At 39.9% G+C, this 26862-nt stretch overlaps 2 protein-coding genes across 3 annotated transcripts; one reads left to right on the plus strand and one right to left on the minus strand.

Annotated features, from left to right (window-relative positions):
• Window positions 1-130: 130 nt before the first annotated feature.
• On the plus strand, window positions 131-20175 carry LOC146697377 (uncharacterized). Of its 2 annotated transcripts, none has more exons than XM_085476085.1 (11): window positions 131-374; window positions 698-762; window positions 848-4803; window positions 4913-5178; window positions 5796-5914; window positions 6272-6400; window positions 6545-6788; window positions 8054-8196; window positions 8300-8379; window positions 12259-14806; window positions 17551-20175. In XM_085476085.1, the coding sequence occupies exons 2-11, from the start codon at window positions 753-755 to the stop codon at window positions 17574-17576; spliced, it is 7521 nt and encodes a 2506-aa protein (XP_085332211.1). In that variant the 5' UTR covers window positions 131-374; window positions 698-752; the 3' UTR covers window positions 17577-20175. The 2 variants fall into 2 exon arrangements, with proteins under 2 accessions (XP_085332211.1, XP_085332212.1); XM_085476086.1 differs by having other exon boundaries at window positions 131-337.
• Window positions 20176-20837: 662 nt separating this feature from the next.
• LOC146697378 (4-hydroxybenzoate polyprenyltransferase, mitochondrial-like) lies at window positions 20838-25077 on the minus strand. Its single transcript, XM_085476087.1, has 7 exons — window positions 24049-25077; window positions 23122-23288; window positions 22816-22937; window positions 22483-22568; window positions 22245-22378; window positions 21323-21511; window positions 20838-21211 (listed from the first exon to the last, which is right to left on the minus strand). Exons 1-7 carry the CDS (start codon window positions 24431-24433, stop codon window positions 21095-21097), a joined length of 1200 nt encoding a protein of 399 aa, XP_085332213.1. The 5' UTR covers window positions 24434-25077; the 3' UTR covers window positions 20838-21094.
• Between the last annotated feature and the right edge of the window lie 1785 nt (window positions 25078-26862).

The raw sequence follows: 26862 nt of genomic DNA on the forward strand, positions 1-26862 counted from the left end.
TTCGTGAATATTAACAAACACATATTTTTTTTTATCAAATTGATAAAATTTAAAAAAATACAATTAAGAAATCCTAGTTCGTATTAAACCAAAATATCCTGTCGTTATATCGAATCTCGTGTAACTGCTGGTAAATAACATTATAACTGATATTTTAATTACTTACACAGCGGAGGTAGTTTTCAGGTAGTTTTATTTTGAAGGGTTGGTGAATTCTACGGAAGTGAAGATGTTTTGTTGCGGTGGGGGAAGCACAGGCCAGGGAGAGTCACACACGCTTGAAAAATGGCGGAAACGTGCTCCGTGTTCATGCGACCTCCAGCAGCGGTTCAAAACGGTGCCTCCTAAGCCTTGTCCTGTTTTTGTGTGCATGCGTGAGTAAAAACCTTGCGTGCATCGCGCACTTTAGCGAGTTGCACATCTCGGCATTTTGTTAAAATAGGTAGGATCTGTTTATTCGGTTGACTCGTTTTACGTCTCCTTCCTGTTGAATATGCTACACTGAAAGTTAAATAGAGGTGTTGAGTTCTTTGTGCTGCCATATTTAAAGATAATATTAGCAAAGCGTACAATCTCGCTCTCTCGCTCTCTTTAAGTATTCACTTGTGTGTATAACTTAATAACGGATAACGAAGTAGCGTCGGATTATGTTGTGCTGCTTCTGTGCCTTGAGAAAAATAATAATCTGTTTTTTCAGTTGTCTAGGTGTGTCACTTAATGTGTAAGGCTGTGGGTTAAAAGAGGCATGCAAGATGGAAAACGGTATGTATCACAGAGGTATGCAACGTCTTTGTGAATAGATACTGACCTATGCTGATCTATACTGGTCTGTTGCCTGCCCCCTCAGATACAGTGGAGTGCTCCACCTCTGGCCACATCAAGCAAGTCATCAGCCAAGCAGTCACTGAAGAATCCCAAGTCGAGGCTTTCCATTGTAGTCACTGTGTGCTGATCTTCGAATCCAAGGTGTACCTTTTTGAACACCTTAACAAGGTGCATGGCCTCAATACAGAAATTTCTCTCAGAGAGGCTGGTTTATCCCCTGGGACTGACAAAGCCAACACAGAGAGCAGCAGTTCAGGAGATAATTTTAAATGCCAGAGGTGTGATTTTAAAGCTTGTAGTTGGGATGGTTTAAGTGAACACGAGGAACTGTGTCACAAAACTTCAGAAAATCCTAACGTGTCAGGAGGTGTCATCATTTCAGAAAACCTCGACAGCACTTTAAGTGTCATTTCAGCAAACCAGAACAATGAAGCTGCAGGAACATCGGAAGATCCATCAGTTCTTTCAGATATTTCTACCTCAGAAGCAAACTGCACATTAAAGGACCTGAAAATTTTGCAGGAATCTCCTTCAAGCTCCTGTCCAAACAGTAGTGGTGTGTTTAAAGTCACAGCAAAGTCTGTGATAGATATCACCGGAAGTAAGTCGTACCCTTTTTTGCACACTGACTTGACTACTGATTTGACTAAAACTCCGGAACAATTCAGAAAGGAAACTGTTCCTGACAGTGCTGTGAAGAGATCCAGTGGTAAAAGTTTAAAAGGTCATCCTGTCAAAAAAGCCAAGTTGGATAACGAAGAGATGCTCACGGAAAAAGAAAATGAAAATAGACAACAGTCATCCAGCAGCGAAGTCAGCGAAGATGAAGACGAGGCAGACGTGGCAAAAGTGTATTCTTGTAAACATTGTGACTACAGTGACGTAGGCATCAGGCGAATTTCTGCCCATTATCAAAGTGACCACCCTTATATCAGATACAATTCTGTCTACATTCAGGACGCAAGTGATCACAGTGCCACCTTTCGTTGCTTGGAGTGTCCAGTTGAGTTTTTAAGCACAGCTGACCTCAAGAGGCACTACTTGGAAAATCATCCAGATGCCCCAGATGTATTTGCCATGAAATCATGTGGCCTCAGTTTGGTTTTCAAATGCTTTCTTTGTAAATTTACTATCAATCTATTGAAGTCTTTGAAAGAACATTACAAGGCAAAGCATGCAACATATGAAGTGGAGAATTCCTTATTGTTCTGCAGATATTCAATGTCTGAATGCCAAGAGGAATCGTCTCAGCTGAGTCTAGATGTTCACTACCAAAAAAGCCACCCAGATGAAGTAATCACATTAGATAAAATCAAACAGTCCGCTTGTCCCACATCACATGCAGCATCAGAGATGACATCTGAGAAGTGTTCAGATTCTGTGATTGTAGTAGATCATTCAGAGACCACACCAGAAGCCTGTAAGAATCGTTCAGAATCTTCCCAAACCACGAAAGGGGAATCTTCGAAGTTTCCAACAAAATCCAGTAATGAAATTACTACTGGACTGGACATTTCCTCATCCAGTTTACCAAATGAAACATTTTACTGCCAGTTCTGCAGTTACACAAGTACCGAGGTTAAGAGTATCCTTGGTCATCACTATGCAAAACATTCTATGGATGCACCAATAGGTACTGATGATGTCCTAGGGTACAGTGCTGAGATGCAGAAACGTCAGAGTGAATCTAAGATGTCAAAAAGTCCTTCATCTTCCCAATTTAATACTAGTAAACAAGTGAAGATGTGTAGGGAAAAAGAAGATCTGTATAAGGAGGATTACACAGCAGATGCCTCAGAAACAGGAGAGAGACAGAACAAGTCCTACGCATGTCCAGAAAACTTGTTTTACTGCCACAAATGCAACTTTGGAAATCCATCTGTAAAAGGAGTAATTATCCATCAGGCTAAGGTTCATCGAAAGTGTAATTCCAGCACTAAGTGTGTTCTTGAATATACAGCTTTAATCCATGATGAAATCAGGAAAGCAAATGCAAAGGATTCCTCTTCTTCCCGTCTACCTCCTCCTATAATAAATGAAGGCGAAGAAAAAGCATTTTTTTGCCACTTTTGTAACTACAGGCATAGTACTTTGGATCGGGTAATGCGCCATTACAGCAAAACACATCATGGATTTAAGGCGAAGACTTCAGAAGTCCTTCTGCATACATCTAAGATCCACGATCAGGCACAGAAATCTCCTCTAACATCCACTCAAAATGAAGAAGCTGCTCAGGAAATCCTCAAGCTGAAAATGAAAAAGAAAAAAACAAGGAAGCATTCAAAGTCTTTGGTCATTTCAGCAACACCCTCAGTGACAACCCCACACACAAAGAGGTCCCTGAACTGTTACTCATACGCATGCGCATACAAAACTGACGTGATATATGCTCTGAAGACGCATTTAAGGAAAATTCACAAAGTAAAGCGTACAGTCACAGATATTTTAAGATATTATTTTAGACAAGGATCATTAAAGCGCGGCTATTATTGTGAATTCTGTGTTTTCAGACATGAAAAAGCTGCAGCAGTTTATGAGCACTACGAGGAACGCCACCTAGGACGTGTCCCCTGCGTTGAGTATGTAAATTCTCGGTTATATGCTGGTCCTGAAATGGTCCTTTCTAAAAAGAAGAAGCCTGATCTAGAGCAGAGTGGAGGCAATGGCACTGAAAACAGATTGCTATCCCAAAGATCCGGACAAAATAAAGCTGGTTTGTCTTGCAAAAGATGCTCTTTTAAATCTAAATCTTTGTCAGATCTGGCACACCATTACCGAATGGTTCATCCTTTGAATGCAAAACTTTCCAAGAAAACAAGCGCAAGCTGGCGGGTGGAAGACCAAAGTGACAGATCTCGCTCATTGTCCTCCAAAGTGTTCAAGTGCCTTTACTGCTCTGCAAATTTTAATAGCAAACAGGGTCTCCACATTCACTGTGGATTGAAACACCCGGAAGCTGTAATTGAAAGATTTGAACAAGAACAAAAACCAAAACAGCAGCGCAAAAAAAGAAGGCATAAGACATTGAAGTCTAGCATAACAGCAGAAAAAAGCCTCTTGATCTACAAGTGTCCAAAGTGTCCATATGTGAATGTTAGCTCCCAAGGGACCCTCACTCACTGTCAAATGAAGCATCCAGCAATTGTAGTCTGGGCAGATGAACTTGAGACAGGTGAAGTCTTTGCATCAAACATGGTCAATTGTACTTTAGGAAGAAGTTCTAATGAAAGAGGGTACTTGTGTAAAAAATGTTCACAAATCCATGGATCACTGACAAAACTCAATGCTCACTGTAAGATGGTTCATCATGACAGAAAAGTGTATGAGCACACAGACACTGAAAGCCAGCCGGTTCACACATCTCGGGGCTCAGCACGGAAGGATGCCTCTGTGAAAAACAAAACTTCGAGAAGAGTAAAAATTGCGAAAAGTAGACAGGCTCCACAAACGGAAACTCCTGAGGCATCCCCATCAACTTTGCTGTCCGGCCTCCGCAGCAGCAAACAGTTGTACAAGTGCCAGATGTGCACCTATAAAGGACCGTATCGAAAATACCTCCAGCGCCACTACAAAAATTATCACAAAATGGATGCAGTCAGTATTTACAAACTTCTTGACAAATATAATAAGCGTAAATGGAACTCTCCCAGCAACGTACTTAAATCAGGCAACAGCACAAAGGTTAAATGTTTGAAATGTCCAGAATTAACATTCAAGTCGTCGCAGCTGCTCATTGACCACTATAGTACTTTTCACCGCTCAGAGTGGAAATTGGACTTTACTGTGTTGTCACTAGGATTGAGGAAAAAGAAAAACACAGGGGTTTACAAATGTGACCACTGCAACACACAATTAAATGGGATTCGAATGGTGTGTTATCACATGGATCGCCACAGAGCAAGGATGCTAGAGAAGGCCAAGGCTGCGCAGAGAAAGGAGTCGCTTATTAGCACAACACTAGAGCAAGAATCCAGCGAGGTAAGTTGACGCTGTAATTCCTGTCTACGCTCTTTGTCTTCTGATCTACTCGTGTTATTTGACCATTACTGTGATTTTTTTTTTTTTTTTTTTTTTTTTTTTTTTTCAGCCCTGCAGGCAAGATGAAACGACCACATTGGAAACTGTGAACGAGGTTAATCGTTGGAACGGGACACCAGTACAGAGCGCCGCTACATCAGAACTCTCTGATGTACAGCAGCCAGAACTAGAATCGAATGGAGACAAACACACGTGTAGACAGTGCGGCCGGATGTTTATGTCATTGAAAGGCTTGCATTCACATGAGCACAGCCACGCAGCCCTGGCAGCCATCAAGAAATTGGACAATAGCTCCACATCTGGATTAAAACACAAGTAAGAACTTTGGGCTTTTTTTATTGTTAAAAACTAAACTAAAAAAAAAGTAATAATGGCTAAATTTAGACTCATATATTAAAGCAGTCACACCATTTTGCCACGTTTTTTTTTTTGTTTTGTTTGTTTTTATTGTTGTTGTGGGCTCACTTAAAAAGTAACATAGCCAAATGGAAATTTTAACAGTTGGTCTTGTTTAGTCTGAAAAAGTACAGTGCCTATCTGGGTATTGGAAAACCTTTGCAGAAAAGCTTCTTTATCTCAACATTTTCACTTCCTGGTTAAATAAAAAGTTAGACTCCCCTTTCCCGCTTTCCTCAATTCCACCTCTATCCACTCCTGTATAACTTTAAACTGCACAAGAAGACCGTTTCCTCATAAATCGAAACAATGGCTTTCTGACAAGAGAACCAAAGTCGAGAAATTATACCTCCTTTACAGATTTTAGGAGTTACTTCATCTACTCTCTGTTTGACTAATGTATCTTTCGCAGGCTTGTTGAAATTGAATTTTGATTGCTTTGTTCGTTAAAGCAAGTCCCAAACACCCCAAGCTGTATTTTTTGTGAGAGTTGAATGATTGTGAACCTTTTTTTTTTTTTCTTTTTACCTCACCAGCATTAGCAAATATCTCATCCACAAATCTGGAACTCTGAGACCTTTTCTGTGTAGTTGCTGTACCTATCGGACAACAATCTTTGGCCTCTGGAGGAGTCATTTTATGAAAAAGCATAATGGTAAGAACTCATTTGTAAGATCACCAGTGGTATCTTATGAGCATTAAGTGTCAAATGCATTGACTTTGATCTGCGAACATTGATTTCAAAATCACCAGAATTTTTAAAATTAGTCTTTTGTTGTAGATTATTAGCATAAGTTTTCTGTATGCTGGATTTGGTCAAGTTAATATGAGTTGTCACAGGTGCATTTTATATTAGAAGCTGACTTTAACTGTTCAGACTGGGATGGTTTTGGCTTAGTTTTAAAGACAGCCACATCTTTCACAAGAAGGGGTTTGAGAGATTTCGTGTGGCTTTATGTCTGCGTTTATGTCTTTCCTTTTTCATTTGGTTATTCTTTTGCTGAATACTTAGATCTCATCATGGCTGCAGCTGAGACTGAAGACAAAGATGAGAGTGAAGAGAGGTTTAAGGAGTCCTCTAATTCATCAGAGAAAATGAACAGCTTGCCTGAAATTGATGAGCGACCTGAACTGATTAAAGGCAAGTCATATCTCATGTTTTTTTGTGTGTGTGTGTGTTTGTTTGTTTGTTTGTTTTTTAAACTTGGTCTTGGTTTTCATAAAACAAACAGTTTTTGGTTTTGTAGCAGTACTAACAGACTGTGGGTCCTTGAAACTTTGACAGGATCTCTGTACTTGGAGCCCCCAGATGTGCGGCGCCAGTTAAACCACTACACCATGATGGCACAGAGCAGCATCAAATCTAAAGTGAACGTGCAACTTTCAAAATTACCTGAGAACAGCGTGCTTCACTGTGAGTTCTGCAATTTCAGCACTGGACACCTGTCTAGTATCCGGCGGCACTGCCTAAATCGGCATGGAAAGAAAATCCTCAGATGTAAAGACTGCAACTTTTTCACAGGTTTAAGGTAAGGTGCTGTAAGAGTTTGTAGTTTTGTGTGTACAAAAGATTTTTGGCTTTTTTTTTCTTTAATAAAATTTAGTGTGTTGTTAAAAATCTGCAAATTGTACTACTTAGCTTTAACTATTTAGCTTTTGTTTTTGAAAATGGAAAATGTACACAAATGATATTCTGGGATTGAAAACTTCGAAAATATTTTTATGTAAATATTAGGGCTGCTCAATTAATCGAATTTTAATCACGATTACGATCTGGGCTTTCAACGATCATTAAAAATGACTGAGCGGATTATTAGCCCCTCCCTCGTGCTTTACTCTCGCGCTGCTTCGTGTGGCAAATCGAGCGCACCTCTCTGCATTTCGAACACGTGTCACAACAATTAAGAGGACCCGAGGGAAGCTCCGAAAGCTAAGCAGAAGTTATTTGGAGAGGAGAGTGACTGCTGTTGGTTGAAAAGAGAGGTAAAAAAAAACTTCAGTGGTGTGGAAACATTATGGGTTGGCGGAGTCAGACGTGGATCAAGTAGACATAGTGTGTAAACTTTGCTACAGTGTCGTAGCTGCACCACAGAGCAACACTGCAAAGTTCACTAAACATAGATGTTTACATTTTTCATTTATTTTTTATATTGCAAACATTTGCACTGTTATCACTATTTGCACACTATTTTATATTATTTTTTGACAATCTTTAAAGTCATTATTCAATACATTGTTATTGTTAAATAAATATCATCAAATAATCGAGATCTCAATTTCAGTGAAAATAATTGTGATTATAATTTTTGCCATAATCGAGCAGCCCTAGTAAATATTCGTTTTCACATTTGTTTTAAATGTTGCATTTATTCTCGCATTTGCATTCAGGATGAGTAATAATTGATACTTTTAATTCTGCATCATCACACATGCGCAGGATCTGACTAGTTTCTATAGTCAGGTGACATAATGCATTCCTGGTTTGCCTCAAGGAGGAGACACAAATCCCTTTGGGGTGGCATCGGGAAGAGAACCTGGCATAAAAGTGTGCTAAATCAAACATGCCGCGCTATCTGCTGTTTGGACCCTTTTTGAAGAAGAAGCTTCTTTTATTCAAATTTAGACATTGTTGTCAATTATTTTAAATGTATGGGAATAACTTGGATGAGTTTTATGAGGTATTTGACTTGACAGACATCTTGAATTTGTCATTTCTACTCATTACTCAACACGAGTTGTCACCAAACACCGACAGATTTGCAATGTTATCACTGATTTCTCCTGTTGTCATTAGGAAAACTCTGGAAATGCACATGGAGACGGGTCACTCTACCTGCCAGTCAAAGCCTACTCATCAGAAGGACCTCTGCTGCCCTTTCTGTCTGTACCAAACTAAGAACAAGAACAACATGATTGATCACATTGTCTTGCATCGTGGTATGTTGGAGCATTTGCAGGATTTGTAGGAACGTGTTCTGCTTTCCGATACCTGACGCTGTCACATAAGCATTCCCTTTTTTCCTTTTTTTTTTCTTTACAGGGGAACGTGTAGTGCCAATAGAGGTTCGTCGCCCCAAGCTGTCACGTTGCCATCAAGGCATCATCTTTGGGTCAAAAAAGGTATTCTCTTTAACTGATGGGCGGACGGTGCTTTTGTTCTACACACTGCTGTCATAACCATGAAGATCTAGAAAATCAAGAGAAAATGAAGTTGAATGAAGAATTAAGTTATTTAAGCCTATAAAAAATGTAAACAGCAATTAGATGTCAGATGTCAACATGTCTGGTATTTGAAGGGAGTAGCCAACGAAAGAGAGTGGGAGCATACATCCTAAAAATATGAATAGATATATAAATTAACATAAAGAATTCATCAGAATGACATTTTTAAATGTCAACCATGCATCTTGCTTAGTAGCACTGCATCACTTTCACAAGCTACATATAGACAGTGGACTTACTTTTGCAAAAGAATGGTTTTATTCACATATCACATTGGCTACAGAGACATTGGCACTGGGCCATTTGATTCCTTTAGTCTGAATGTTTTTGTAGTCCAAAAACTTTGCCACAAATCGGTTTAATATTGATTAAGGTTGCACCTAATGGAGTGATGCAGTGCATATCCTACCCCAATTCCTTGGCTATTAAAAAGTGCTACATTTACAGGGATTAAACCATAAGTAATGTCAAAGATGGACATGGACAACTACTGTGACACGATCCGTTGGTTTCTGAAATTGTGTTTTGATGCCCCAAGATTAGCATTTTCACCACAACCATCTTAGTTTCAAAGTAGGGCTGGGCGATATGGCCTAAAATCCATATCACGGTATAATTTGAAGCATGTGCGGTAACGATATATATCAGGATATATTCTTTTCTTCTGTATAACGTATTTTACACACTATAAGGCACACTTAAAATCCTTTAATTTTCTCAAAAATCGACAGTGTGCCTTATGTATGAATTCTGGTTGTGCTTACTGACCTCAAACCGATTTTGTGTTACACGGTGCGTAGAAATCAAAAAATGTTTTAGTACGACTTTGGAGAGCTATGAAAGCGCACCGCTTGATGGATTGCCGGAGCATTACGGCTGCCGTAGTCAGGAGCCTTGCGGAGTAATCCAAAACTCCGTCCACTTCAGGTCCCAAAGTCAAACACTGCAGCGTCACTGAGAGTTACAAACTATCGCAATTCTTTCATCTTTAATAAAATGATCAGCGTTTCTGCTCTACCAGGTGTAACAATTAAGTTTAACATCCAGGCATCCATGAAAACAGAATCTATTAAATTGAATGGAGTTAGAAGTTAGCAGGAAATTTGCTCGCTAGCTTCCACCTAAACATCATATAGCATGTTCTGACTGAGAGATTTCTGAAAAAATTAAAATGTACAGCTCTGCTATCACTTCCAACATAAATGAAGACAGAAAACTAAACAGCAGTGACATTTGTAAGGTTACTGAAGTTGGGCTAGCTGGTATATAATGATGTCCTACGTGATTGCTAGCGACACAGCTACGTTAGCATAACATTAGCACAGTGAAGCTGAAGGATGAATGCCAACTTTTTAACGTGAGGGTTTCTAGTGGTTAGGGACAAATGCAATTGCATGGCAGGATGCTGTAAACGGACCAAACTTCAGTCAGGAGAACAACTGAGATAATCCATCCACAATACGAGGTTAGTCATTAATATACTGCAACAACATGGGAATATAGCAGCTGCGAGAGAATTCAGCATTAACAGTGGGGCAAAAAAGTATTTAGTCAGCCACCGATTGTGCAAGTTCCCCCACCTAAAATGATGACAGAGGTCAGTAATTTGCACCAGAGGTACACTTCAACTGTGAGAGACAGAATGTGAAAAAAAATCCATGAATCCACATGGTAGGATTTGTAAAGAATTTATTCGTAAATCAGGGTGGAAAATAAGTATTTGGTCACTAACAAAAATACAACTCAATACTTTGTAACATAACCTTTGTTGGCAATAACAGAGGTCAAACGTTTACTATAGGTCTTTACCAGGTTTGCACACACAGTAGCTGGTATTTTGGCCCATTCCTCCATGTAGATCTTCTCGAGAGCAGTGATGTCTTGGGGCTGTCGCCGAGCAACACGGACTTTCAACTCCCGCCACAGATTTTCTATGGGGTTGAGGTCTGGAGACTGGCTAGGCCACTCCAGGACTTTCAAATGCTTCTTACGGAGCCACTCCTTTGTTGCCCGGGCGGTGTGTTTTGGATCATTGTCATGTTGGAAGACCCAGCCTCGTTTCATCTTCAAAGTTCTCACTGATGGAAGGAGGTTTTGGCTCAAAATCTCACGATACATGGCCCCATTCATTCTGTCCTTAACACGGATCAGTCGTCCTGTCCCCTTGGCAGAAAAACAGCCCCATAGCATGATGTTTCCACCCCCATGCTTCACAGTAGGTATGGTGTTCTTGGGATGCAACTCAATATTCTTCTTCCCCCAAACACGACAAGTTGAGTTTATACCAAAAAGTTCAACTTTGGTTTCATCTGACCACATGACATTCTCCCAATCCTCTGCTGTATCATCCATGTGCTCTCTGGCAAACTTCAGACGGGCCTGGACATGCACTGGCTTCAGCAGCGGAACACGTCTGGCACTGCGGGATTTGATTCCCTGCCGTTGTAGTGTGTTACTGATGGTGACCTTTGTTACTTTGGTCCCAGCTCTCTGCAGGTCATTCACCAGGTCCCCCCGTGTGGTTCTGGGATCTTTGCTCACCGTTCTCATGATCATTTTGACCCCACGGGATGAGATCTTGCGTGGAGCCCTAGATCGAGGGAGATTATCAGTGGTCTTGTATGTCTTCCATTTTCTGATGATTGCTCCCACAGTTGATTTTTTTCACACTAAGCTGCTTGCCTATTGTAGATTCACTCTTCCCAGTCTGGTGCAGGTCTACAATACTTTTCCTGGTGTCCTTCGAAAGCTCTTTGGTCTTGGCCATGGCGGAGTTTGGAGTCTGACTGTTTGAGGCTGTGGACAGGTGTCTTTTATACAGATGATGAGTTCAAACAGGTGCCATTCATGCAGGTAACGAGTGGGGGACAAAAAAGCTTCTTACAGAAGACGTTACAGGTCTGTGAGAGCCAGAGATTTTCCTTGTTTGAGGTGACCAAATACTTATTTTCCACCCTAATTTACGAATAAATTCTTTACAAATCCTACCATGTGAATTCATGGATTTTTTTTTTTCACATTCTGTCTCTCACAGTTGAAGTGTACCTCTGGTGCAAATTACTGACCTCTGTCATCATTTTAAGTGGGGGAACTTGCACAATCGGTGGCTGACTAAATACTTTTTTGCCCCACTGAATGAATCAATGGGACGGAAGTGGAGGAGTGGAGTTTTTGGCTATCCCCATATTCCAAAAGTACTTTGTCTCTTTGCTATTACTGTCGCTCAGTAAAAATTGCAGATGATGTTGTTTTTAGTCGCTGCAATGCTTTCAACCAAAACAGGCGCAGCTTGATGACACCATCAACATACGCTATCGCGGTAGAGCGGTATAGTCAAAATCTCTACCGTTAGCCAAATTTATATCGTTTCTACCGTATACCGTTTATACCGCCCACTTCTATTTCAAAGAATAAGATGTGGTGAGAAGGAGAGGGGCTGACAGTGAAACTGCTATCTCTATGCAGTAAGCAGACAAAAGATAATCCAACATTTTTAAGCAATTTAAACATGATTTGCAAAATAGTTGTAGTAATATTTTATTCAGTATGCTTCCAAAATCAGTGACTAAGCCCATAAACTCACAAGGAAAGTGTTTACTATGTCATGTCTGTCTTCCCATAAACTATAGGACTGGGAGTCTTATCTCAACCCCATAACTCCAAGTGTATTATATTGGATAAATGAGTTTTTGAGGCTTCTACATCATCAGTGCCCCACCCCAATATAATGTGATGGAAAAGTGTATCATAATTTGGACCTTGATTCTGTCTATGCAGGTCATGAAGAATCATGAACTCGTGGGTCAGGGGAGCCTTGATCAGCTGGAGGCAAGCGTTGATAATGTGCCAGTAACAGAAGAAGAAGAGGAACATTTGTCTAACATGGACCAGCTAGATAAAGACAGAGAAGATGTAGAAATGGAGGACCTTTTTGCAGACTGTGATGAGGTTCCACAAACTGAGAACCTGGAAGAAAACTATACCACAGAGAAAAGTGCACTCCAGATCAGGGAATGCCAGGAAACCAACGGAGAAAGTCCTGGCGAGACTTCCGAATCAGACATTCAACATGAAAATGCCAAACCAAACTCTACTGTCCAACAAGAGCTGCAAAAACAAGCGGAGCGTGTGCTGCTAGAGACTGCAAGAGAACAGGAGACAGGAAAAGTGGAACAAAGTGGAACAGAAGTGAAAATTACAGATACCCCATGTGAGGATTACGGCGATCCAGAGGAAGAGAGGCAGACAAATGAAAACCAAGCCCAACCTGAATTCACAGAATCTGGAGACAAACAACAAATGGAGACAGGAAATGTGGAACAAAGTGTAACAGAAGTGAAAATTACAGATATCCCATGTGAGGATTACGGCAATCCAGAGGAAGAGAGACAGACAAATGAAAACCAAGCCCAACCTGAATTCACAGAATCTGGAGACAAACAACAAATGGAGACAGGAAATGTGGAACAAAGTGTAACAGAAGTGAAATCTACAGATACCCCATGTGAGGATTACGGCAATCCAGAGGAAGAGAGACAGACATATGAAAACCAAGCCCAACCAGAATTCACAGAATCTGGAGACAAACAACAAATGGAGACAGGAAATGTGGAACAAAGTGTAACTGAAGTGAAATCTACAGATACCCCATGTGAGGATTACGGCAATCCAGAGGAAGAGAGACAGACATATGAAAACCAAGCCCAACCTGAATTCACAGAATCTGGAGACAAACAACAAATGGAGACAGGAAATGTGGAACAAAGTGTAACAGAAGTGAAAATTACAGATACCCCATGTGAGGATTACGGCAATCCAGAGGAAGAGAGACAGACATATGAAAACCAAGCCCAACCTGATTTCACAGAATCTGGAGACAAACAACAAATGGAGACAGGAAATGTGGAACAAAGTGTAACTGAAGTGAAATCTACAGATACCCCATGTGAGGATTACGGCAATCCAGAGGAAGAGAGACAGACATATGAAAACCAAGCCCAACCTGAATTCACAGAATCTGGAGACAAACAACAAATGGAGACAGGAAATGTGGAACAAAGTGTAACAGAAGTGAAAATTACAGATACCCCATGTGAGGATTACGGCGATCCAGAGGAAGAGAGGCAGACAAATGAAAACCAAGCCCAACCTGAATTCACAGAATCTGGAGACAAACAACAAATGGAGACAGGAAATGTGGAACAAAGTGTAACAGAAGTGAAAATTACAGATACCCCATGTGAGGATTACGGCGATCCAGAGGAAGAGAGACAGACAAATGAAAACCAAGCCCAACCTGAATTCACAGAATCTGGAGACAAACAACAAATGGAGACAGGAAATGTGGAACAAAGTGTAACAGAAGTGAAAATTACAGATACCCCATGTGAGGATTACGGCGATCCAGAGGAAGAGAGACAGACAAATGAAAACCAAGCCCAACCTGAATTCACAGAATCTGGAGACAAACAACAAATGGAGACAGGAAATGTGGAACAAAGTGTAACAGAAGTGAAAATTACAGATACCCCATGTGAGGATTACGGCGATCCAGAGGAAGAGAGACAGACATATGAAAACCAAGCCCAACCTGAATTCACAGAATCTGGAGACAAACAACAAATGGAGACAGAAAATGATTTCAAAGTGGATGACGAAACACCAGCTCAAAAGCAAGACGTTAAAGCACTTGAGCATAAAACACTGAACATTGAGGCAAAGGTAGAAGATGACATACTGCGTCATATCTTACAGTTGGCCAATGATGACAGCAAGATGCATAACAAGGCAGATGAGGGTAAAACGGTCAAGATGGAGAAGGGCACTGAGGCAAGTGATATCCCATTAGCTGAAGAGAGCAACTTCCCTTTGTTCCAGAATCCAAAGAATCAAGTTGGTATAGAGGCAAATTCAGCCTTAACAAAGCTAAATATTGCACATGTAAATAACACGAGGACAGAGGAGAGTTTAAAAATTGAAAGACATATGTTAACCCTCCCGCCCACTTGTGCACAACTTAAGATGATCACCGGTGATATTTTAGGTGTCTCGTTTACAAAATTAAAGCAGGAAGAAGTGCACACTCAGCAAAGCAGTGAACAGGAACCTAAACCTTGCACAGAAATACCAGTACTTGAGAAAGAATGTCTGAAGAAGGAAGTGCACTCTCCTGAATGCTTCAAGGAGGAAGAAGAGAAAGGTCCTTTCGAGCAGAAGCAAAACCAAGAATCTGAGATGCTCACAGAAGACGAGGAACGACACCAAGATCAGGCGCCTGGTGACCACGACGGGATGAAGGATGATGATTGTCTGCAAGAGCCTGAAGGTAAAAAGAAATTATGAGTGAATTGAAATATTAGTTTTTGTGCATTTTTGTAAGCAAAATGCAGAAGCAGTGTGGAAAAACTAAATCTTTGCGTCTATAGGATGTAAGAAGGTAAGTAACAGCCAGATGCTACAATCATCAGCAAGTATGGTGACCTCTGTAAAAACAAATTGTCTGGCAGTTCATTGATCTGATTCACATGTGTGATAAAACAATGCACAAGGCGAAGATGCTCAGACAAACCAAAGAAATATATGTAGAAGAGCTACATCTGAGACTCTAAAGGCTTCAATAGCGATGTCTAGCGATACTGCAAAGCATCACGTTTGGAGAAAACCAAACAGGATAACAGCACAAGCTGTTCACCTCCACACTTGCCTTTGTTCTACTCGTGTGCTGTGTAGATCACAGCTGTATCCACACCTGGGCATTTGTTATGCAGATGTTGTGGCAAACCTTCTGGCACCTACTTATACAGTACAGGGAATAGGGCTGCCACGATTAGTCGACTAGTCACGATTACGTCGACTATCAAAATCATCGACGACTGATTTAATAGTCGACGCGTCGTTTGAAGCTTTGTAAGATCACAAAAGACGCAGGAATAAGTAGTAGGATTTAAGAGTGTAATAACGGACTGATACAGAAGATGGCAGCACTGCATGTACAAGGATGCCAGCTGCCGTTAAACCCCGAAGAAGAAGAAGAAGCAGTGTCCCAGAATTCATAGCGCAGCCCAGCTCAAACGGCGGCAGCTAGTTAGTTTTAATATTACTCTTATTATTCTTTCTGGGTCACAAAATAAAGGTTTAACATATGTTCAGGCGAGAATGTAGCTGTGTAAACCTCAAATATCTGCTCAGTTTATCAAGACACCACATATTTTCAAAAGCGCTCCGACGTTTTCGGAGACGTCTGTTACCCACTAGCTCGATAGCGAGCCGGGGGCTAGGCTCACTAGTGCCCTGAGACCCACCGCTGTCTTTCGCTACTCAGGTTAAACATATATAAGTCACTTAGATAACTTAACAATGTTATTGTTTAGCTTTTTTTAGTATTTTATTTGTTCCTGAGTAAATCAGTTTGGGTGAGATTAAAGTTATAGTTTTTACATAGCTGAATAAACGTCAAGCAGACAGCTGATTATCAGAAGTGTGAGATTCTCGAGAATATACTCCAGTGTCCTGTTATATTTTAGATAGCAAGGAGTTTATTAAACTTCACCGAAACAATCTGCAAATTTCATTAAAATTTAATAAACTACCATCTTGTCTTTATTTTTAGTTAGCACAGACCTTAAACACTTAAAGCTGTAAGCTAATGATAGTTATATAAGAGCAGATGCTGCTGGTGCAATAAGATGTACTTTTACGTCCAGTGGACGCATGATCTGATTAGTCGACTAATTGCAAAAATAATCTTTGACTAGTCGACTATCAAAATAATCGTTTGTGGCAGCCCTAACAGGGAATACTACCTGCACGAACCAGTCATCATCAGGTATTAATCTTGATTTCACTCTGCCATTACAAATTACATAAACATATGGGACAGTTTTCATGCTATATCCTCCGAACCTTTCGTAAGTGAATATTCTCTAGGGTGTACAGATGTATGAATCAAGCCTGTTCAGAGTTAGGATGTTGTATAAAATATAAATAATGCAGCATGCAGTGATTTGTATGGTATCTCTATGGTATTTATTTTAAAAAAATATTTAAAACCCCTCTCTCTTCTATAACAAGTTACAGAAAGTTGGCACCTTTAAAAAGAATGAGGACCTGTGACCAGAGCAGTACATTTTTGGATACTTTAAGAAGGTGCAGTTCATGCTTAGCACATATTTCAAAATCAAGTATCCGTGATGGTATCCAGGCATCGATTACCTTCAAAGGTATCACTAATGCTTAATAGTATCTACTAGGTTTAGAACAACAGAGACAACAGCTTTTTTAAGAAAGATCATATTTACATAAGAAAGAACACATTTGCATCATGAAATTAGAAATATAACAATGTAGAACATAAAATCGTCATTTGAATTTAGTACCAAATCACAAAAGTGAGGTCTTTAAGTTGTAAGGCAATGACCCTACAGTATTAGAGAGAAAATCACAACAATCAGATGATACCCTATGGGCAAAGCACTTGGTGATGGTGGGAAGGTAACCCTCCCTTTTAACAGGAAGAAGCCTCCAGGGAGGGACAGATGTCTGCCACAACGGTTGGGAGATGAGGTGAAACTCCTGAGCAATTTATCTTGCTCAGTTATATAAGCTATGTTCTGATCTTTGATAGGATTAGAACACAGCACAGTCCCTTCAGTTTTCAAACGCGTACAGGGTTGTAAACACAGTGGCAAAAATGTTCCTAATCACACTTTTGTGAAATATGTCAAACTCAAAACGACCATGTGTTTTTCAATAAAACAATCTCTGTTGCTTGAAGCATTCAACCACATCACGTGGTTTTAGCAGCCTGTTGACTTTGTTTCGTTTCCAAGAATTGTTATGTTGTTGCCTAACCTTTCAGATGCCGTTTCCAAGAATCAACTTTGTGTGATCACAGCTCTAGAACAGCTAATGTACTAAAAAGACTCTGATATGAATGTCAGAGGCCATTTCTTCACCATTATAGATGAACTCTTAGCCTAAGTTAGACATAATGTTTTTACATCTAAAGTAAAAACATTATATGTATACAGATATCCTATTTAATCACAGCAATATCTCTTTCACTTTCAGACTGTTCTTGGCAGTGTCCACTTTGATGCTGCTCACCCAGAGAATCACCTCTGTGTCTTTGGACCTTCAGGAGAAACGAGTCGTACTGACACCATCCAAAAGGCAGACTTGTGTCACGCTTCTCCCTCTAATCAACTACATCCTCAATTTTACCACACTGCTTGGTGGTCCTTTGGATTCCTATGGACAATTCATTACTCTAATGGAGGGGATCAACCTCACCTCGCCACCCAGTCCTCTAGGTGTAGTTTTCCTAAAGCTGATGCAAGTATTAATGCTAGAGTGGGTTAGATTTTATCTTGTCTTTTTTCTGAAACATCTTATCCATGATTTCAACCCTGGCATCCTCTATGGCAGTGGTTCCCAAACTTTTTTTGCTGGGCCCCCCCTTTGTTTTACAGAAAAGTGTTCTTCGCCCCCTCCCCCTTGCTCGCGCACACACGCACGCACGCACGCACTAACACATCCTCCAACCACACACACCCATATTTTGCTCAATTGCGGTTTATTTCACACCTCAAACATTTAGTAAACAATTGAGCAAATACAAGTAATCTGCAGGTAGTAAGCAGGGTTTTAATAGTTTTGCAATTTTCATTAGTTTTTATTTTATATTTAGTTTTGACTTCAGATTTTCAATTTTATATCAGTTTTAATTAGTTTTTACCAATTGTTTGCTAGTTTAGTTTTTATTTTGTTGAAAATCCTTAGTTTCAGTTTAGTTTTGATTAGTTTCAGTTATAGTTTTAGTTGTGTTTGCAATAATTAAGTGTAACAAAATCCCAGTTTCATCATATCAGTCATTCTCTTCTGCTTATCCTTGAGTATGTTGCGATTCCAGCTACCATCGGGATGCATCACGCTGCCTTGCCTGGGGTTAGCTTCTGTTTTCTGGGGATGAGGGTTGAGTGTGCTCCCTTACATTCTCATGGTAAGCTAGGTTAGCCTTCTTGTGTGAGCTTTTCAAGTGCACTTTAAGGTTTGTGGGAATTTTTTCCCTTTAGAAATGTCCCTCATAATTTGTCTCTTTCCACTACAAGACACTTGCTTTATCCAAAACAGTCATATTCAAAGTAATCCCAAATTGGAATCTGGCGCTTTCTCCTGACATGATTCTGCGCGTGGACGGAGCAGCAACACAGACGACTCGACTAACGTACTGCCACCTGCTGGCATAATTAGACAGCAAAAAAAATCTGGAAACTAAACTTCATTTTCACCCTTGACTATTGTATGACACGCACACATCAATGAAAACTAAACACAGTTTTGCTATAAATGCAGTTAATTTTTTATTAGTTTTGTGAACACTCATTACAGTTTTAGTTAGTTTTCCTTTTTTTGTTTTTATTTTTATTTCCATTAACGAAAATGTTTTTTCACTTCTAGTTTTCATTATTTCGTTAGTTTTCGTTAGCAATAATAGCCTTGGTAGTAAGAAAATAAACTACTAACTCTTTTACACTACGTCCACGCCTACACTGGTATTTTTGAAAACGCAGCTGTTTCGTCCACACGTAAATGGTGTTTCAAATCACCGAAAACTGAGATTTTTTTTTAAAACTCATTTTTTGTGTTTATGTGTGAACGAGGAATACAGAGTTCGTCATGCAACATTAAAGGCATGTGCCTTTATTCATGTCAGGCTGTGGGCAATGTTATTGTTTACATGAGAGGAATTGCAGAATGGCAGCTATTCAGATTAACAGTATTTTGTCTCTATCTTCAGGTTTTACATGCTTACATATAACACGCAGTTACTGTCCCTCCATTTAGAAAGGCAGAGGCGTCACGGTGTATTTTACATGTAGTTGTTTTTTTCCTATGTAATATTCAACATTGCTATCAATAAATTTTTCAAAAAAAAAATGCCTCTGTGCAAAATGGGTTTAAAAACATAAACAACTGTGGGATGCTGTTTGTCCGTGATTTAGATGGGGGGGGGGGGAACAAATCGTGGCAGTATCAGCCTGGTGTTATTTGTATCCCGCTGTAACTTTGCTGTATAAAGAGCTAACATCTCCAAAATGTCAGGAGTAGTTAGTCATTACAACAAGTGCTTGTGAACTAAAAATCAAGAATGTGGGATACTGTTTGTCCGTGATTTGGAGAGCCCAGCGCTGCTCCCGACGAAGGGAAAACCAATTCTGCAGGGGAGACCTACCTTGGACTTGTGCAGGTGAAACCAAAGGGAAGTTATGCTTCACTGTATTTTCTAGTCTTTGGCTTAGAATGAAGTTGGTTTGGAAACATATTCAGCTATGCTTCAGCCCCTGCTTTGCGTTTGTGTGGGCGCCGTGCTAGCAGTGTCCAAGCTTTGTTTTTTCCCCTTTTCATGCTCAACCTGATTCAATTGCTGTGGTGGGATCTTAAGAAACTTTTGCATAAACAAATGCCTGCAAATATCAAGCTGAAGCAACACTGTAAAGAAGAGTGGGCCGAAATTCCTCTACAACAATGTAAGGAACTGATAAACTCATAGAGAAAATGATTAAGTTATTGCAACTAAACATACCTTCTATATTGGAAGATGTACTTAGATGTACTTAGTTTTTTTCACTGGACATTCATTTACATCCAGTCCAGTGAAAAACTAAGTTCAAGGTTCTTTATTATTTGTAACTATGCATGTGACAAATAATAAAGAACCTTGAACCTTGAACTTAGTTTTTCACTGGACTGGATGTAAATGAATTCTCTTTAAAATTTGTTTAAAAGTTTTAGAGTACTGAAACATCATGGGTGAGACCAGTCTCATGTTGCAAAAGCACTAAAAAGAACCAGTAAAGTCTGCAGATCTACATGCCGACTCTCACCAAAGTCCTATAATTAATAACTGGAAGTGGTTTCTGACACATAAATGGTAAATGGTAAATGGCCTGTATTTATATAGCGCTTTACTAGTCCCTAAGGACCCCAAAGCGCTTTACATATCCAGTCATCCACCCATTCACACACACATTCACACACTGGTGATGGCAAGCTACATTGTAGCCACAGCCACCCTGGGGCGCACTGACAGGCGAGGCTGCCGGACACTGGCGCCACCGGGCCCTCTGACCACCACCAGTAGGCAACGGGTGAAGTGTCTTGCCCAAGGACACAACGACCGAGACTGTCCAAGCCGGGGCTCGAACCGGCAACCTTCCGATTACAAGGCGAACGCCCAACTCTTGAGCCACGATCGCCCCATAAACACAGGTAAAGTGGGTAAATGCTGCCTGGCCAGAATAAAAACAAAGAGCACCAATGTCAACCAGTGACTTATGAAGGATGTCGCGCAAAGACCCAGATATTTATGTGTTTTATGGACCAAAACAAAGTAATGAGGCCACTGGCGTACAGTACATTCATCAGGTAGGAGGAATCATACTGCTCCCTGGTGGTCAAACTTATTGCAGCAATTTCAATTTAGATTTGCTGGCATTTTTGAAAATACATAAGTTGTTAAAAGAGTGCTTCTCATAAAAAACAAAACACACAAATGTAATAAAACATCGTCTCTAATTATATGAAGGCTTGTTCATTTCTTCAGAGTCTGTCTTTATTCTTTCCACAAATTCCCGACAACAATACCTAAAAACAACAACAGTCCAAGGTTTCTGTTTGAAACAAACTTTTTCCAGCAGTCTTCTGGTTTGTTGATGTCTAATGTGTAAATCTACGAGAGAAGAAAATAAATATACTTCAATGGAAAACCTAATCTTAAAACACATGAATCTGTGCATGTTTCTCATTTAAATGTTGTATTAAAGTTGACCATGATCCTCACCTGGTTTGTCAGGTGCATTGCTACACCGGTGAGTACAGCATAGTAAGGGAGAGTCTGTTCAGCATTGACCCCAGCTAATACCAGTCCAGACATCATGGCCACAACGAAGCCACTCAGCCAGGGTTTGGTTTGCTCCTGGAACCTCAGTGCAGTAGATTTGACTCCTACTTTGATGTCATCCTCCTTATCCTATTTATGAAAGACAAAACAACACGAGGTCATAGTCAATCAAGGTCCCTACTGTAACACGGGACACATTAATCTCATGTTCACCTCAAAGAAAAACATCAGTAAACACAGTAAACTGCAATCCCTTAAACTGCATTTCTTAAATATAAAGGAACAGCTACCATGTACTCACAGTTTAAACTGTTTTTAAATTAGTTTCAGTTTCTCGGTTCCTTTCTTCTTAAATTTACAGGTTCTCAACAGTCACTTTATTATGTATACCAGTTCACCTGGGCAAAAATCCCTTATTGATGTCTGAGGTTAGAGGAGAATGGACAGAAAGGAAGCTGATAGGAAGGCAAGGTTAACTCAAATAACCACTCAGAAGAACATCTGCTAAAAAGCATCTCTCAACGCACAACACGATGGGCTACAGCAGCAGAAAAGCACATTGGGGGCTCCTGTCAGGAAATTGAAGCTATCATTTGCAAGCTAAATTGGACAACAGGTGACTGGAAAAACTGCTTTCCTGGTCTGGTGCTGATGACCTTGGTCATGATTTCTGCTGCAACACTTAAATGGCAGTGTCAGAATTTGGCATTAAAAAAAGCATGTTGCCAGGTATCATTGGTTCAGGGTAGTGTTGGTGTATGAGAGCGTTCTTTTACATTTACTGCACTCAGCCTTTGGTTTAAGGAAAGAATTGTGTTTAATAGGAACGAAGTGGTGCGATCTCTCAGGCCCACTACTTTACCTGATGTGCGTATATTGTGTCATATACCAGCGTCCACATCACTCCTGAGAAGTATAGCGGGAGACACACGGACCAATCACAAGAGCCTTTAATAGCGGACCAGCCGAGCAGAGCGCCCCAGTTGAAAGTGAGTCCTAAAGTGAGAGAAGAGAACAAGAGAACAGCTATAGTTCTGATAATCTGTAAAATATTAACTCTAGACAAAGAACACTACAAGATAACTTTACACAGCACATACCCAACACAAACTGTGGCCAGTAAGTGAACCTCTTCATCAGCGGGTAGGTGATAACAAGAGATAAAGAAGCAGCACCCAGAGCTATACTGTGAGAGCATTTTGAACAATGTGAGGGAAAGACTGCAAAATAACTGGATAAATAATCACTTTTAGTTACACTATGAAAATTAACACACTGTAGTAATATTGTGATCCAGTTCAACTGTTGCACTAATTTTTTTTTCTCATGACTCGGAGGATTTAATCTAACCTATATACCTGTTCCTATTCTTCTATTTATATTTTCCTAATAAAATGTCATTAACGTTCATACATAAAATTGATTCTGAGTACCTGTAATAGTTGAGACACAAAAGAACCCCAAGTGCAAGCGAGAGCTGCCCTCCCAGGAAGACCAGCGCCTGCATTCGAGAAATCTCTCCTGATGCGATTGGTCGAGAGGCTGTGCGGGACACCTGCGCAAAAACACAAACACTTTCAATTTATCAGAGCTGAAAAATAAATAAACACTTTGAGCAGGGGAGTGACAGTGACACAGGTAAGACTAACGTCTGCTTAGAAATGGAAGTTTAATTTACTTTATTGCAAAAACATGTCCTGTTCTTTGTTTGGAGTCAGCTGTAAGAAAATCTCATTTACTTTTTTGTCGAAGTCTTTGTCCCACATGTCATTGATGGTGCAGCCGGCCCCTCTCATGAGAAGAGCACCTGTACCAAACAGTGTGAGCATGCCCAGATCTGGGAAGCATCCAGGGTTAGCAGCCAGAGCAATGCTCCATGTACAGGGGAGGTACAGCAACCATGTCCCTACGATTAAAAGGCAATGAATTTCAAGGGAATTAAACAAGGAAGTAAGATAAGAACAGAAACAAAGCCCACAAAGAGATGAATGCGCAGCCAATAGCTACATTAATCTGGTGGCATTTTAAATGTGGTTTGGTTTTAGATGCATCTGTGCAGTGACACTGAAAAAATGCAGGGGCAAGATATTTTAGACTCATTGTCTTACACAGTAATTACATAAGAGTTTTACAGTTTGGTAGGATTCTTTCAAAGAACAATTTTAACAATTATTATCTACATCATGAGTTAGGGCTACATGCTTACAAAGATGCTTCCCTGTTAGTGCCAGTTAATAGCTCTACAAGGTCAAAGATGACGTGCTTATTTTAGCCATTTGTTTTCTGAAGACTGTATTAATGTTATATAGCTTCTTGTTTTGTTCTGTTTTGTTAACATGGTGAAAATGCTGCTAAAAATCGTTCTGGGCTTAAAGAGTGCATGTTTGGAATAAAGTCAAAATTCTGCAATATTCTAGATATCAATTTTTTTTTTTAAACTGACACAGATAAAAGTCATTGCATAGCAGAAAATGAATGTGTTTAAGCATGTAGACATGGTCATAATGACCTGCTGAAGTTAAACCTGAGTACATGAGCTTGCTTTGTCACAGTAGGAAGGAAAAACTCCCTTTTAACAGGGAGGGACGGCTATCTGTCGCGACTGGTTGGGGTGAGCGAATGAAGACACGACAACCCAACAATGTGATGTTCATATAAGTACAAACCTATAGGTTTGTCCAGCCTCATCAGCCGGAGGTACGGTTGGACGTGTACTGGTGCTGAATTTACTATAGTAGCAGCTGATAAACTGAACCGTCTTCTCCCGTTTTGCTGTGTTTCAAGAAGTCTTATTGATGACCAGACTGCAGATTGGTTCTTAGGCTTTCTCTTCCACACACGGGAGTCTGAGGGGGGCCCATCTCCAGCCTGTATCCCTTCCTTCTGGATGAAGCAGGTAGAAAGACATCGATAACAAGCTCCATGGTGGATCCTTTTCAGAGTGCTCAAAGCTAGCTTGGCTGTGAACATGGTGTCTCTGCACTCATAAAGATCACCCCTGCACACACAGAAGCAGAAAGACACATGCAAACGAAGGTTAAACAAATACATTTGGTACAACAGAAACAGAGATGTGTGAAACTTTTGGCTGAAACAACCTGACTGTTTTAGCTGTTTAGGTAAGACACTGCACACACCTACATGAGACAAGCTGGTGTTACAGTAACAAGGCTAAGCTATCACTGAAAATATAATGAATGCTACCAACACACTTGCTAACTCTAGTGTGATATAACGCCAAAGCAAGCTTACAATGAAGGTTACAATAGAGAATATACCGATTTTAAAAAGACCAAACACTGGACAGATGACAACCACATCAATACTTCCCTGCTGGGTCGTCATTGGTCGTCTCTTCTTTGAGGCTGACAGACAAGTTGGAGGACCAGCGCCTCCAACTGGTGTGGAGTGTGCATCACAATTTCCTTACTGGTTAAATAAAAACCAGGTCTCACACTAACTAGTTTTTATTTTTTATTATGGCAGCTCCATATTCAGCATTCTTTATCCAGTATATCCACTTTGCCTCCTCTGCACATGTACAAACAATCAGTAAGTTGGTTTTATTCGTTTTTGTGGTTTCTTTTGCAATCCTCAATGGGAAATAGCTACAGAGGTCACTTTCTGTCAACCATATGTATGCAATAATATAAATAATATTCAGCTTAATGGAAGCTTTTATATGCCAATAGTTTTTTTAATAGGAGTGTTTTGTTAGTTTATCTAACACTGCTTCACCTAAGGCGTTCTTAACAATTGCCTGTTTCTTTCTTTTTTTGCACTTATTAAGGAAAAAGCACCCATGCTTTTTTGGTTAAAACCATATGTTGGAAAACCTCTTTGAACAAGCCCTGTAAGTCTACTTCACTTATTTTGTTCTTGTTAACATACAAAACAACCATGGAGTAGTAGTCAGTGTAAACTGATCGGATCCTAGAAATTTATTTCTGTTCATCTGGACCCAGCGTTTAGTAGAAACATTTTATCACTTATCTATGTGACTTCTTCAGTTTCAGCCGACTGCAGGCTTCACCAACTTTACAAACAATACGGCTGCAAAATGACTAAAATAACACCAATCAGCCAGAAGCTTAGTTTCAATAAAAAAAAATTCAAAGTGAGAAATAAAATAAATAAGTTCTAAACAGATTCTTAAATTTACTTGTCAAGACAGGGTAGGGCTGTGGAATATGCAACATTATTGCATATGCAAAAAACATGTGACAAGTGTAAGCAGCTTTACAACTGAAACCTCACTGCTCTTGCTGAACAGTGCTGCACAGGGCCCTGTTCCAAAGGGCTTCGGAGTTGACGTAAAGCTGCGATGTATGTCGGCAACCTTCCGATTACAAGGCGAACTCCCAACTCTTGAGCCACGATCGCCCCAAAGACTACAATGAGAATAGAAACAGAGCAGTGTGGCTGGTTAAGTGGTGCAGTTGATAATGAGAAACATGCTTTCATTTTGTACTTTTTTAGTATGAGTACTATTCATTGTGAGATGAGGAATGGCTGCATTCACCGCATTATAAGATCGTGAAAGATAAACTCTTAAGCCCCTTCTCGTTTGAGAGATGGTCGTTCCTTTTTTACACAAACGGCCTCCTGCTTAAAGCAGGATATCTGCCTCGAAAGGATTTGCGCATCATGAACATATAAAGAGTGAATTTGAAACATATTGAGCAAAAAATGCTGTGAAGACGTGATATATGACACAAATCTAGATCCTTTATTTTTTTTCCTAGAATGTTTTAGCTTTCATCTTGTTGTAAAAGCCAGACCCTCTGCAAAAGTCTGCAACATCAGTATAAAATTTCTCTGGGATACCAAGGTGATATTGGTAAAACAAAGCTTTTCTTGCTTTCTTTGTGACCTGTGCAGCTCAGCAAGCATCGTCACTGCAAGCACGTGGCCAACTGCCTGCGATAGAAACCGAGCCTGAAAAAAGGATTTCTGTTATAAGTTTTTAATAACAATAGCGCCCATTTATTTAAATATGCGGTGCTATATAACACTTACAGTATGGAGGATTTGTTAATACCCTTCATTGGACATTATAATACCTATATCGCCGGCCATAGAAACAGAAAACAACACCATCACAAACACAGAAAAGACTTTTAAAAGGGGGGCTTGGCGTTAAGGCATGAAATCTACGCACTTCCGGTTACTGTTTCCCCAGATTTCACAATGAACTAAGCGTGGAAGTAAAAAAAAAAACAACAACAAAAAACTCCATACATTTTCGTGAATATTAACAAACACACATTTTTTTAAATCAAATTGATAAAATTAAAAAAAATACAATTAAGAAATCCTAGTTCGTATTAAACCAAAATATCCTGTCGTTATATCGAATCTCGTGTAACTGCTGGAAAAAAACATTATAACTGATATTTTAATTAATTACACAGCGGAGGTAGTTTTCAGGTAGTTTTATTTTGAAGGGTTGGTGAATTCTACGGAAGTGAAGATGTTTT

The sequence above is a fragment of the Copadichromis virginalis genome, linkage group LG12 (assembly GCF_057382275.1).
Source record: "Copadichromis virginalis isolate Kocher_CV1m ecotype Utaka linkage group LG12, C_Virginalis_male_GT1.1, whole genome shotgun sequence".
NCBI classification, from domain to species: domain Eukaryota; kingdom Metazoa; phylum Chordata; class Actinopteri; order Cichliformes; family Cichlidae; genus Copadichromis; species Copadichromis virginalis.